Source organism: Dendropsophus ebraccatus, chromosome 14 (assembly GCF_027789765.1).
Source record: "Dendropsophus ebraccatus isolate aDenEbr1 chromosome 14, aDenEbr1.pat, whole genome shotgun sequence".
Classification (NCBI taxonomy): Eukaryota; Metazoa; Chordata; class Amphibia; order Anura; family Hylidae; genus Dendropsophus; species Dendropsophus ebraccatus.
In genome coordinates, this window is record NC_091467.1 from 69,342,188 (window position 1) to 69,357,450 (window position 15,263).

A 15,263-nucleotide genomic window follows, 5' to 3' on the forward strand; every position below is an offset into this window, starting at 1 on the left:
AGAAGGGGCTTGTACTCTAGGGAATTGCACAGAATCGGGGAATATTATTTTAGGGAACTGCACAGAGGTGGGCCATCTACTTTATGGAGACTGCAAAGGGGGGGGCACCTACTATGTCGAGACTGCACAGGGTAGCAACCTACTAGATGGAGACTGAACAGACAGGGGGCCACCTACTATAGGGAGACTGAACAGAGGGGTGCCACCTACTATTTGGTTACTGTGCAGAGGGGGCCTCCCACTATATGGAGAGTACACCGAGGGGGCAATTTACTATATGGAGACTGCACAGAGGGGGGCACCTACAATATGGAGACTGCAAAGAGGGGGCCACCTACTATGTCGAGACTGCACCGGGGGGGCAACCTACTAGATGTAGACTGAACAGAGGGGACCACCTACTATATGGAGACTGAACAGACAGGGGGCCACCTACTATATGGATACTGCACAGAGGGGGCCTCCTACTATATGGAGACTACACCGAGGGGGCAATTTACTATATGTAGACTGCACAGAGGAGGGCACCTACTATATGGAGACTAAACAGAGGGGACCACCTACTATATGGAGACTGCACAGGGCGGCCACCTACTATATTGAGACTGCACAGAGGGGCGCCAAAAGCAAATTCCACACAGAGCGCCATCTACCCTAAGGCCAGCCCTATATATAGACATATACCTGAGCAGTATAGGAGGGTGGAACTGATTCCTAAGTATGTCTAGCAGCTGGGTTGTGTAGTTCATCCCATCTTGTACCCTGCAGAGTTGCTGCTATCAGACTTCATGTAACGGCAATGCTTCTCCATACTATTAATAACATTAAGATCAGTAGTTTGCAACATAAAATTTCACAATTTTCATGAATAGGAAATGCGCATCAAGCTTCCTCTATCTGCATCTGGGTGTGGAAGAAATCTTAAGCTTCTTGACTTTGGAGATAAAAGCATCAGGTAAGAGCGAGGGGTTAATTTACATTTTCTGTTATATTTATATATATTATATATATGTTTCTTATTATACAGTCCTATGTACATGTGGTGTGTGCTCGACCAGCCACTTGCCAGATGGTGCTGTGTGATGCCACTACTGTGGTGGTAGGTCAGAGTGTAGTTCAGCCAGATGATAGGTTGTCGTGACGCCAGTGCCGTTTGGGCACACAGGTATGAAGGCACACCTGCTTTTATTTTAAGGTGGCTGGCTATACTCTTTCCCCTGTGGTCGTTGACCTGCTGGGCTATGAGAGGGTCCCTTGGGTACTTATCACGGTGGTCAGGAGTGGAGTTGTGACCCACCTGGACTGTCAGTGCCACCACCCACAGAAATGGGAGATAACCCAAGGATGGAGTAGTGACCGTGTAGGTGCCTGAACAATAATCACTGAGTCATGTTACCATGTAGGAACACTTAGTACACCGGCTGACAATATGCTTCTGACTTGACTAGACACAATCCGGGCTAAGAGTTTTAGAGGTAGAATAGTTGAGTAGAGTAGGTCGTGAGAGTTCAGAGTAGCAGGCAGGAGTTTGTCTTCAGATTCCCAACCCAGGGTAGAAGTTTGCTCTGCCGGAACTTTTAGAAGAAGAAGAAGTAGAATACTTAAGAATACTTGAAAGTGAAGACTACATGTGCCCATGTTTCGACCTCTGTCGTGATACTAACTATTGAGTGTCGGGTGATCCATCATCCTAGGGTGACACAAGCCCCAGACCTTGTTTCCTGAGTTGAGCAAGGTGGCCAAGATTACCTGGTTACATCCGTGCTGAGAGATAGAGTACATAGGCTTTTAGCAACTTTGCTCTATCTGGATCAGTTCCTCTTGTTTCAGGATACTGTCCTGCACCTTACAAGATGTTCACGGCGTGGGTTGGGGTGATCTCTGACCTGTCCTCTCTCGAGTGGTTTAGCACTGCATAACTAGAACAAGGGTTGCTTGTTGTGTGTCCGTCTACTACCACACTCCAGACTAGACTACACTGGACTTAGACTTACCAAGACTTAGATAAGAATCCTAAGTGTGGGTGTGTACTTCCTCTCTCCATGTGACAACTTCCTACAGGGTGTGTAATACTCCCTGTGAGTGGTGGAGAAGAAGGTGCAGAGAAAAGAAAGGAGAATAGAGATAGGTGGAGAAAAGAAAAGAGCTCTTATTGGTGCACAGATTACCAACAAACAATAACCCCTTGTTCACTACAGCTGTGGAATATACAAGTGCATAGACAAATAATAGTGACATCTAGTGGCAAAACTTAGGTATAACTTCATTACCACTTTACTTGAAGTACAGACTTTTACAAGGGGTGTATAGACTAGCAACATCCATGGTGGGACACCACATACATCCAAAAGACACAGCCATTTCTGCTTATGGTGTATTTCAGTGGTATAGCTATGGGATGGGGGGGGGGGGGGGGGTAGCTGGAGTAACCACCACCATCTTACTTCTAGTCCATTCCTAGTCTCATTCCTAGTCCCCAGCATGGCTCCCCATCTCATTCCTAGTCCACAGCATGTCTCCCCATATCATTTCTAGTCCACAGCATGGCTTCCATCTCACTCCTAGTCCACTGCATGGCTTCCATCTCACTCCTAGTCCACTGCATGGCTTCCATCTCATTCCTAGTCCCCAGCATGGCTGTCATGGCTCCCCATCTTATTCCTAGTCCCCAGCATGGCTCCCCAACTCATTACTAGTCCCCAGCATGGCTCCCAGCTCATTGCTAGTCCCAGCATGGCTGCCATCTCATTCCCAGTCACCAGCATGGCTGCCATCTTATTCCTACTCCACAGTATGGCTCCCTATCTCATTGTAAGTCCCCAGAATGGCTCCCAGTTCATTCCTAGTCCACAACATGGCTGCCATCTCATTCCTAGTCCCCCAGCATGGCTCCCATCTCACTCCTAGTCCCCAGCATGGCTCCCATCTCACTCCTAGTCCCCAGCATGGCTCCCATCTCACTCCTAGTCCCCAGCATGGCTCCCATCTCACTCCTAGTCCCCAGCATGGCTCCCATCTCACTCCTAGTCCACTGCATGGCTCCCCATCTCATTCCCAGATCCCAGCATGTCTCCCCATCTCATTCCTACTCCACAGAATGGCTTTCTGTCTTGTACCAGATCCCATGAGTGACTTCCCATCTCATTCCTAGTTCCGGCTTTTACTCCTGAATTAAGTGTAAATTATTAGGAGTACATATCATTCCAATATGGAGTCTTATTACAGGGGTAATGTTGTGTGTGTATATATACGGTATATGATGTGCCGCAATGAATGAACAATGCTATTTTCACCTGGTACACTAGAATATAATATGATTGTGTAACCCATCTGTGCCAAGACTAAGGGAAACACATACGTGGACTTTTGCACTTGTTATCCTGTTCAGCCTCGTACCATCCAATAAAGCAGAACTATCCAATCCCGGTGTTCAAAACATACCCGTCCACGGAGGATTGAAGGTTTGTGGGCAGCAGCTTTACACTTATTTTATTTATTTATTTTTTCATAGAGCTTTAAGTATTATGAAAAATGTCACCAAATCAGGACTAAGGAAGCTAAAAAGGGAACCCGTCACCATGAAAATTCTACCTAATCTATCATCATCATGTTATAGAGCAGGAAGAGCTGAGAGGATCGATATATATCTTAATGGAAAAATTGTATAACTTTTAAATTATTGATTTAAATCTCTAATATTTCCTTGCTAAGGAGTCCAGTCCATTAAATGACACCGCCCACTAGACTCCTTATTACAGGATGATTACAGAGATTTTAATCAACGAATTACAAGTTATACTGAATCTTTTCCCCACAAAGTTATATATCAATCTGCTCAGTTCTATCTGCTCTATAACATGATGGTGACAGATACGATAGCATTGTCTTGGTGAAAGATTCCCTTTAAGGATATAACAGAGCCCAGGGGCCAGATTTAAAGGGAATATGTGAAAAGGAAATGATGAGATGGTCTCCCATTACAGAGCGGGGGGGGGGGGGGCGGATCTTCTGCCAGAGTAGGTTGCCTTACAGTTGGAGACATGCTGATAGGAAGGGGTGGAGCTTTCTCCTGTGCTCCACGTTGCCCCCTGTTGAGTAAGATTGCATGAACTGCCTAGAAGAGTATTAAAAAAAAAAAAAAAAAACAATTGCTGTGATCATCTATCTGGTTAAGAGATATGGAGGCCAAACTACATGAACTACACTAACTATGAGGCCCTGTGTGTTGTCTACAGGGAGAAGACATGAATACATTTCTGAGCTCATTGGTCCCAGTCTTCCTGATCTTCATACAGGTTCGCGGCAATGGTGAGTGTGTATTCGGTTTTACTAGGGCTTTACTTACAAACTGGCCCATGTCCTGGGCAAAACCATGGTGCAACCTCAGGGGGGAATTATCCACTTTAAAGGGTCACATGGCAAAATCAGGGAACAGCCTTAAGCATATAATTAAAGGGTGAACCCACATAGCTTGGCTGGATGGCGTATGTAATCATTGTAGTTTTCCCTTTATGTAGGAACACTCCTTAAAGGGAACCAATCACCCCGATTGGGCTGATATGGTTCCCAGGAGTGCTGTATAAAGCTCCTGCAGCAGCCGCGGCACATACCGGCCACGGGTGCTGCAGGAGCTTTATACCAGAGAAAAACAAGTTTTATTCCCCGGGTGCGTGACAGGGAGAGGCAGGGAGGTAGTCATCTGGGCAACTCCCCGCCCGTCACTAGTCACTGCTCTCTGCCCCATTCATCCCCTCCGAGCGGTGACTTGTGACAGGCGGGGAGCCGGCCAGATGACTACCTCCCCGCCTCTGCATGTCAAGCGCCCAGGGAATAAAACTCATTTTCCTCCAGTATAAAGCATCAGGTACATTGCTTTGGGTTTTCTTTACCCTAACAGACCATTGCGGGGGATGCTGGTAGCGCAGTCCTTTTTCTGAACTAACCCAGTTCCCATGATCAGTCTATTCCCGAGCAACGGCCTGACCCAGAGCAGTAAGGGCAGGCCCACCGCCCCCCAGTGCTACAACACCCCCTCCCCTCTGTGATGCGGCTCCATTGATTCTAATGGAGCTGCGTCACATAGGGGAAATCAGCCTCGAGTGCTTCATGCCAGGCCGGTGCTCAGGAATAGACCGTCGCCCTGCGCGGGAACTGGGAAATGGTTAAAAAAGCATGCCGCTGTTCTATTACGGTAAAAAACCCAAAGCGATGTACCTGATATATACATTTACTCAGGGGCGTAGCTAGGATTCATTCTTATCTTCCCTGTGCATCCCCAGGCCCCATAGCAGCTGCCTTGCCTGCCTCTATGGTAGCTATGCCACTGCATTTACTCTAAGTCTTTAAGCCAGTATCATTGCTGTGACTATAATAAGTACAATCTGCATAGTATACACTGTAATAAAGCTTCTCCTAGGTAAACACCAACTACCAAGGACAATCCCTTTAAAGCACACCTCTGCATTTACTGTGGCCTGGATAGTGTCCAGGAGGAGGGGGCTAGGGTTCCTCTTGCTTCATTGTAATCATTGACATAGTTGGCCTCAAGTGTTCAATTACCCTATAGCGCCACCACAATGAAGTATTACACAGTTCTCAATTAAACCATATCACTCTAATATTATTTGATTGATATTACAGCAATCACAAACGTAAATGTAGCTGCGGCACAGAAGGAACTGAGAGTCGGAGAGTCGGCCGTAATCTCATGCTCCGTCGCAGATGGCGTGGACATCAGGCAAATGAATTTTTTGAAGAATGAAACTTTAAATATTCTCAGTCTGAAAATACAGGAAAGAGTCTATTCCTCCATGTTGACATTTTCTGGCACCTTTAAAAAATTTGAATGGGTTTTAGAGGAAGGAGAAACCATGGAGTCATGTACATGTACGGACAAGAAAGGTAAGGACGAGGGAAGGGGAACCAACACACTCAGTGCCCCAACCAGTCCCTGCTATAACCATAAAACCATATCAGACGTATACAGGATACACCGCTATCTACCTGGTAGACAACGGCTCAGTCTAGGTTCTAACCTACCACAATTATAGGTAGAGTATATGCTGGGACCATGATCTCTCAAAAAACTGGGGTCTCCTTATGCCCAGCTGGCAATGCTTTGTGATCAAGAAGAGGTGGTGACGCGATCCTCTATGTGGTTGTGATAAGTGGCAAGGTCCCACAAGTGGAATTAAGACCCCACCATATTTTGGTCCAGTCAATCTGCTGCCCCCCCCCCCCCCCCTCATTGGTGGGTGTCTAAAAATAATGAATAGCATCCAAATTCCCCTAAGTGAATGCTGAGTAGAAATATATTGCATTCATTACAATGGATACATGAAAACATATTTATTATTGAAATGATGACACTATAACACTTGAAACCCCACAAAGATTTAGTTGCACTTAAATGGAATTTATTTTGGCATATATGCATTACTTTGTGCACTAAGGCTCCCCGACATGTTTCACCACTCTAACGTGGTGTCCTCAGGGGAAAATAGGGCAATGTCAATTCACTCTATTTGTAGAGAAAAGTTCAAAAATGTATAGAAAAATGCTGTACTTCCCCGTTGTTAATGATCTCTGTCCAGAAGGCCTCATAGTCATTGGGACCATCTACTGCCTTGTGCCTGGGGCCACTTGGCCTCCTGCTTCTTCCACTGTTAAAGTCCGAACCCCCAGACCCCATTCAATGAAACCTTTTGACTATAGTTTTGTGAAGGGACAAGTACAGGTGGAAGTGGGACCATACAAGTCCTGTGCCTTTATATGTAATAATATGAGGGGGTGGGGACAGACATGGAATTGCGCTAATTCTTTTCCTCTTCTTATAGAAATGTACGCCGTTACATCTTCAGGTAGGCTAAGACAAAGCCATTTCCATTGATCTTCTACAATAAATATTAGTGCGGCCAAATGTGAATAGAGTATTACCCATCTACTATCATACATATCAACGCTATGTTTGTTGAGCTACTTGACAATGTCATATTATAATGCAGTTGTTTCCAGCATGTAGCCCTCCAGGTGCACTACCACTCCCAGCATGCTGTGTCCCCTCTACACATTATTAATGAGAAGCTTTATTTCTGTGTCAGGACAAGATGAGGAAACAAAGCAGATCACATGTCCGACTCCACAAAACTCCAAAACCATGTTTCTTCTCAATGGGACCCAGGAAATTGCGTCTCTTTACGTAGACCCCCCGGAGTACCACAGTCGCCTGAGTATCTCTGGTTCTATCCGGAACCTCAAAATAACCCTGACTAATGTGGAGAAAGAAGATACCGATACATATACCTGCCAGGCAGAAGCCAAAGGCTTGGGCAAATTAACTGGAGAACATCCGTTTCTTACTGTGAGAGTGAGTATGGTCGCCGCTATATCTGGAGTGTTAATGTCATGATTAAGGGCATGCCCACAACTACCACTTGTAAAAGTAGTCATCCCCATAGTAACAGACTACAACAGGGCTGTATTTGCCAAATTTTGTGGTCTACCATGAATGGATTCTGGTATATTGACCAAATATAGTGCCACTGAACTCCATTATGGCCCTGCCAGAATCATATCGGGCTATAATTTGGCTTACCTTTTTACCCTGACTTATGCCCAGAAATATGATGTACTCAAGGTGTATGCTGCCATGTGTATACATCAAAAGTAGAACTACCTGAGTCCATTAACATGTACCGTATATTGAATTTTTCACCAGTTGTCACCAGCTGTCCCATAATCTGGCTGCTCTACAAACACACAGAAAGGGGGTGCTATGCCCATTTATATTTTTAGTACACCCTCACAAGCATAATCGGCATGGAGGACATTATAGAGCAGTACTGAGGAGTGTAAGCTTTTAATCCAGGACTGGATGAGATATAATACTTCGTCAAGTGTCACTGTCATTATAACTTTCAAAATCTATTTCCTTTTTCTTTTAATGTTTTCATGCTTTAAAACACAGCTATACGTATCTGAAATCCAGAGGGCTGCTCTATACAAGCTATACTTACGGTATTAAGGTCCAGTCTCCTGAAGGAAGCTATATAACAGCTATACTTATTGTATCCAGGTCCAGTCCCCTGAAGGATGCTATATAACAGCTATACTTACTGTATCCAGGTCCAGTCTCCTGAAGGCAGCTATATAACAGCTATACTTATTGTATCCAGGTCCAGTCCCCTGAAGGCTGCTATATAACAGCTATACTTACTGTATCCAGGTCCAGTCTCCTGAAGGCAGCTATATAACAGCTATACTTACGGTATTAAGGTCCAGTCTCCTGAAGGCTGCTATATAACAGCTAGACTTACTGTATCCAGGTCCAGTCTCCTGAAGGCTGCTATATAACAGCTATACTTATTGTATCCAGGTCCAGTCTCCTGAAGGCTGCTATATAACAGCTATACTTACTGTATCCAGGTCCAGTCTCCTGAAGGCTGCTATATAACAGCTATACTTACTGTATCCAGGTCCAGTCTCCTGAAGGCAGCTATATAACAGCTATACTTACTGTATCCAGGTCCAGTCTCCTGAAGGCTGCTATATACCAGCTATACTTACTGTATCCAGGTCCAGTCTCCTGAAGGCAGCTATATAACAGCTATATATACTGTATCCAGGTCCAGTCTCCTGAAGGCAGCTATATAACAGCTATACTTACTGTATCCAGGTCCAGTCTCCTGAAGGCAGCTATATACCAGCTATACTTACTGTATCCAGGTCCAGTCTCCTGAAGGCTGCTATATAACAGCTATACTTACTGTATCCAGGTCCAGTCTCCTGAAGGCAGCTATATACCAGCTATACTTACTGTATCCAGGTCCAGTCTCCTGAAGGCTGCTATATAACAGCTATACTTACTGTATCCAGGTCCAGTCTCCTGAAGGCAGCTATATAACAGCTGTACTTACTGTATCCAGGTCCAGTCTCCTGAAGGCTGCTATATAACAGCTAGACTTACTGTATCCAGGTCCAGTCTCCTGAAGGTGGCTATATAACAGCTATACATACTGTATCCAGGTCCAGTCTCCTGAAGGCAGCTATATAACAGCTAGACTTACTGTATTTAGATCCAGTCTCCTGAAGGCAGCTATGTAACAGCTATACTTACTGTATCCAGGTCCAGTCTCCTGAAGGCAGCTATGTAACAGCTATACTTACTGTATCCAGGTCCAGTCTCCTGAAGGCTGCTATATAACAGCTATACTTACTGTATCCAGGTCCAGTCTCCAGAAGGCTGCTATATAACAGCTATACTTACTGTATCCAGGTCCAGTCTCCTGAAGGCTGCTATGTAACAGCTATACTTACTGTATCCAGGTCCAGTCTCCTGAAGGCAGCTATGTAACAGCTATACTTACTGTATCCAGGTCCAGTCTCCTGAAGGCAGCTATATAACAGCTATACTTATTGTATCCAGGTCCAGTCTCCTGAAGGCAGCTATATAACAGCTATACTTACTGTATCCAGGTCCAGTCTCCTGAAGGCAGCTATGTAACAGCTATACTTACTGTATCCAGGTCCAGTCTCCTGAAGGCTGCTATATAAGAGCTATACTTACTGTATCCAGGTCCAGTCTCCTGAAGGCAGCTATATAACAGCTATACTTACTGTATCCAGGCCCAGTCTCCTGAAGGCAGCTATATAACAAATATACTTACTGTATCCGGGTCCAGTCTCCTGAAGGCAGCTATACTTACTGTATCCAGGTCCAGTCTCCTGAAGGCAGCTATATAACAGCTATACTTACTGTATCCAGGTCCAGTCTCCTGAAGGCTGCTATATAAGAGCTATACTTACTGTATCCAGGTCCAGTCTCCTGAAGGCAGCTATATAACAGCTATACTTACTGTATCCAGGTCCAGTCTCCTGAAGGCAGCTATATAACAGCTATACTTACTGTATCCAGGTCCAGTCTCCTGAAGGCAGCTATATAACAGCTATACTTACTGTATCCAGGTCCAGTCTCCTGAAGGCGGCTATATAACAGCTGTACTTACTGTATCCAGGTCCAGTCTCCTGAAGTTTTTTAGTCTTGTGCTGGTTGAAAGAAAGAGACTGTGAGTGCAGATGGGAAACATGGGACTTCAATAGGACGATGACTTTAAGAGAAGAGGAAGAAAGGAGCCTAATAAGTGACAAAATCTGCATGTTTGTCTAGTAAGATCTTGTCAGGATTTTGCCTTTTCACTCGTCAGATCAGGCTGTGCAGCGGAGAAGGTGCTGATTCCTGAACCTGGTCTGAACAGGGATCTATCTTGTTTGTTCAGCCCCACCCGTTTTGTCTGTCAGAGATCTGGCAGTGAAGGAGTTAGGGCCCTATTCCACCGGACGATTATCGTTTGCATAATCGTTAACGATTAACGATCTCAAACGACCACTATAGCGAAAGGCCTGAAAACGTTCACTCATTTCCATGGAACGATAATCGTTACTTATGATCGTAATTACAATCGTTTTTCTTTACTATTTATTCGCTATTGCATTCGTATCTATTGCGAACGACTGAACGATGTCTTATTCAATGCGAATGATTTGCGAACGTTTTGCGAACGAGCAACGATAAAAATAGGTCCAGGTCTTATAAAGCGATCAACGATTTCTCGTTCGGTCGTTAATCGTTAACTGCATTTCAACCGAACGATTATCGTTTAAATTCGAACGATTTAACGATAATCTGAACGATAATCGTCCGGTGGAATAGGGCCCTTACTCTACTGCTGGATTCTTTGCTACTCAGGATTTCTTCAGCTGCTCAGTATTGTGTTCTCTTGACTCACAGGTGCCTCTGCCAGTCAGGGTTTACTTGCACAGGTGGATTCAGGCGGTCGGTCCAATGAGGTTATGGACTGGGCTCCTGGTCTATTATAAAAGCCTGACACTCCAGCAGTTAGATGCTGGCTATTGAGTTATACTCGGCTACAGCATTTACCTCTGCCTTTGGTTTTGTTTCCTGACTTCCCTGTTTTGCTGCCTGTCCTGACATTACCGCCTGACTTTGACTACTCTTTTGGATCTCGATTCAAAGCCCTTGTCTGTAGGGTGTTGCAGTGGAGACACATAGGTCTCCATGGAAGCTGTGTACACAAAACGGTACAGCATTTATCATAGTGGTTTGTATAAAGTCTTCATACTTCATGTTATACATCAGCGCCATCTGACGGCACAAGTGCTGCTTACATTGGATATATACCTGGGGGCGAATCATCTGGGGATATATCAGTGTTCTGCTTTAGGTTACTTACCAATGATACGAGGATTTGTCATCTGATTAGTCATTAACATCTGTTGTCCTCAGGGCCATGGCGTAAGCACAGAGACTGGCAACCTGGGATTGGCACTGGCCATGGCATTGGCATCCTGCCTATATAAACTGTATTAGACTTGGTGAGTATAGTCATGTATATAAGATATAGTATCTCCTGTACCTGCAATAGAGGGGGCCTGGCTGATGAGAATGGGGGGAGGGCACTAGATAGGAGATGGATAGATAGATAGATAGATAGATAGATAGATAGATAGATAGATAGATAGATAGATAGATAGGAGATAGATAGATAGGAGATAGATAGATAGATAGATAGATAGATAGATAGATAGATAGGAGATAGATAGATAGGAGATAGATAGGAGATAGATAGATAGATAGATAGATAGATAGATAGATAGATAGATAGATAGGAGATAGATAGATAGGAGATAGATAGGAGATAGATAGACAGGAGATAGATAGATAGGAGATAGATAGATAGATAGATAGATAGATAGATAGATAGATAGATAGGAGATAGATAGATAGATAGGAGATAGATAGATAGATAGGAGATAGGAGATAGATAGATAGATAGATAGATAGATAGATAGATAGATAGATAGATAGATAGGAGATAGATAGATAGATAGATAGGAGATAGATAGATAGTAGATAGATAGATAGATAGATAGATAGATAGATAGATAGATAGATAGGAGATAGATAGATAGATAGATAGATAGATAGATAGATAGATAGATAGATAGGAGATAGATAGATAGATAGATAGAGAGATAGATAGGAGATAGATAGATAGATAGGAGATAGATAGATAGATAGGAGATAGGAGATAGATAGATAGATAGATAGATAGATAGATAGGAGATAGATAGATAGATAGGAGATAGATAGATAGATAGGAGATAGGAGATAGATAGATAGATAGATAGATAGATAGATAGATAGATAGGAGATAGATAGATAGATAGACAGATAGATAGATAGATAGATAGATAGATAGATAGATAGATAGATAGATAGGAGATAGATAGATAGATAGATAGATAGATAGATAGATAGATAGATAGTGATATGATAATCCTCGGCACTCCAAACTGTTTAGGTGTAGAAAATGTGCAAACTTTTATTCACAGCAAACAACAGGGAGCAACATATCATGGCATTATGATGTTTCAGCGAACTTCCTCCACCATTTGTAATTGGCGGAGAAGGTTTGCCGGGAAGGGGGGGGGGACTAATCATAAGATGGGGGAGGAGTTGGGCGGAGGGGGGGGGGGAGAACAGGTAATTAAAACACACTGCAAAGTTATACAATTTTGCAATTTGTTGTAATTGCCAGGGACGTCTGTCACTTTCTTCCACAGCTGTAATAAATCTGGGCCTCTCTTTCGGAGATGTTGGGTCAGGATGCAAATCATATTCCAACCTAGAAAAGAATAATACATTTAGTCAAAGGATTAAAAGCCATAATGAGACATTCTGGTTGCTATTATGTGTTTGTGGTGCTTAATGAGAAGCAGTTTGGAACAGGGCTGAGATTGACTCTGTGCGCCCCCTGGTGGTGAGTTAACGTGTGTTATTAGGTGGGAGCCCTCTAGTGGTAGAAAGAATAATTTCATGCTATTGTGAACAGAAAGAATTTTTTTTCTATTTAAACGTTACAAATTTTTTTCTTTTAGGTGAAAAGGAAAGAAAAATCACATGACTGAGTCACAAGAATGCAGGAAACAAAATGTGATCATCTACCTGACTGCAGAATTATGGCTATAGGATTTATCTGTTCTATCCATGCCTGAATTCTTATTATTTTTGTTTTGTTTTTGCCTCCAAATTTTTTGTTTTTACTATTTTTATTGCCTTTTTTTATTTTTTCCTCCATATTTTCATTGACTTTATTTTGTTGTTGTTTTGTTTTCAATTTACGCTGTTTATTGCATTCCAGTTCATTGAATAGTTAGGTATGGTTATGGAGTTATGTGTATATCTGTTTTATGGGGGGATTTGTTTAGTAAAAAATTATTTTAGAAAATATTTGTCTTTTTAAGCTTTTATAATAATATTTTTTGTTCTTATTTAGTACAAATGTCTCTGGCTGTCACTATACAATTATACAATGCTCAGATGATATAGGGAACCCCTGCCTGTGCTTATGCCTAATAGGTGTCATGATCTGTATTGATGGTCACCTCTAACTGACTTAGGAATGGATAAGGTGGTCGGTGTCACAGTAATATCCACATGATGCCAGGACACAAGGCCTCCAGCAGAACGTTGCCCACCACATGTCTGACAACTCTTATAGTGTGAGAACCAACTATGATGAAGTCGATCACGACTGATCGACCCTTGTCAGTCCCTGTAAACGAGCGCTGATCTCTGTGATCTCATGTAAAAGGGTTCTAATTGTATTTCTCCAGACGTTTTCCCATATCTTATCATCTTTTATTGTATGATAACATATCACAATGCCAATATTATATCATGGTTACAATACTTACCTGGATAGAGACCAAGGAAAGAAGCGATACGAAGAGAAGGAGCGTGTTCACATTCAGGCCTGGGTCTGTGACACAATACAAAGTCATATCAATAAGTGTAACCATTGGATTAATGTTAGCTGATCTATCTAATGTTGCGGCCTTCAGACTCTCCCCTGATGACAGATGTCAAGGGGGAAAAAGGTCGGGTAGCTGAATTTTACCATGAAATACTTGGGGAAGATAAGCTGCACAGGAGGTGTTTAGTAGCGGCCTGTTGACATTAGATTACCCCTTTTAAGGGGAACTGCAGTTAAGAAAGTTTGTACCCTGTTCTATCCCCACCCATAATCTAAGCTTGTGTGTAATAGGTTTCTGTTACATAAATTGGGCCGTTTGTCAGCCGCACATCCTGAAGCTGCTGAAAATCCTCAATGCCTTCTCCTCTCTGTCCTACCCCTCCCTTCTGAGACAAAGGTCACATGATTGATTAATCTTCTGTTCCCAGGCAAGCTGTAACACCTCATCTGTAACCCCGCCCACCACTGACATCATACAGTGATCACCTGGCCAAGGGCAGGGAAACACCAGCCTCTCCTGAGTAGTATAGGGGAAAGGAAACACTGTTGTTTCATCTCTCTTTCTCTAATCTATGGATGGAGATGAATAGATAGAGAGAAAGATACTGTGTTTTCTGTGCAAAGTAGAATCAGATTAAGCCAACGGTGAGACAGGGGCAGGCACCCATTCCAAGGCCACAATACCCCGGGGGATAATATCTATATTTGGGGGTGTAAAACAGTCTAGGCCAGACTATATCCCTCCAAGTTATCATGTCACTGGTTTTCTGGTTTTCTCAGTTCTAGCCCAGGTCACAGTATACCCCAAGGGAAATATTCTATACCAGGGGGTGTAAAATAGCCTAGGCCAGAATATATCCGTCCAGGTCATAATGTTATCATTGTTTTCTCACTTTATCTCTAATTTGTTGAGAAGTGCGCAGATCTTTTTTCTTTTTTATCATACCCAGATGCACAGCTGCTTCATCTTGTTAGGATATACAGTACAGTGCTTACATTGAGCTGATAGTAGGTGGCGCTGTCCCAACACTGCATCATCTGCACTATTGTTTTTAACCAGAGGAGGAGGTTCTTGTGGGCAGCGGAAAATTTTATGGTTGTTTCACAAAAATCATCATTAGACGCAAGCGCCTTGATACATCTTGCACAATTCTTTATGCAATTTATGCCTAAGGCTGGGTTTACTCTGCATTTTTGGCAGTCCGTTTTTCTGCCTTTTTTGCAACATCCCCCCCCCAAAAAAAAAAAAAAAAACCTGATTAAAAAATGGTTAAAAACACTTATTTCAGCGTACAAAAAAACATTTTTTGTGTACACTAAAAAAGAAAAAGGATGCAGTATTATCACTGATGAGTTATATGTATGTGTGCGGTATTATCACTGATGAGTTATATGTATGTGTGCGGTATTATCACTGATGTGTTATAT

The 15,263-nt window shown here is 43.1% G+C and overlaps 1 protein-coding gene across 1 annotated transcript; it reads left to right on the forward strand.

Moving 5' to 3' along the window:
- The first annotated feature begins 875 nt into the window (after nt 1–875).
- LOC138771917 (uncharacterized) lies at nt 876–13,307 on the forward strand. The gene is made up of 8 exons (XM_069951919.1): nt 876–955; nt 3,389–3,461; nt 4,236–4,308; nt 5,641–5,901; nt 6,837–6,860; nt 7,101–7,366; nt 11,303–11,391; nt 12,958–13,307. Exons 1-7 carry the CDS (start codon nt 876–878, stop codon nt 11,384–11,386), a joined length of 861 nt encoding a protein of 286 aa, XP_069808020.1. The 3' UTR covers nt 11,387–11,391; nt 12,958–13,307.
- The last annotated feature ends 1,956 nt before the right edge of the window (nt 13,308–15,263 follow it).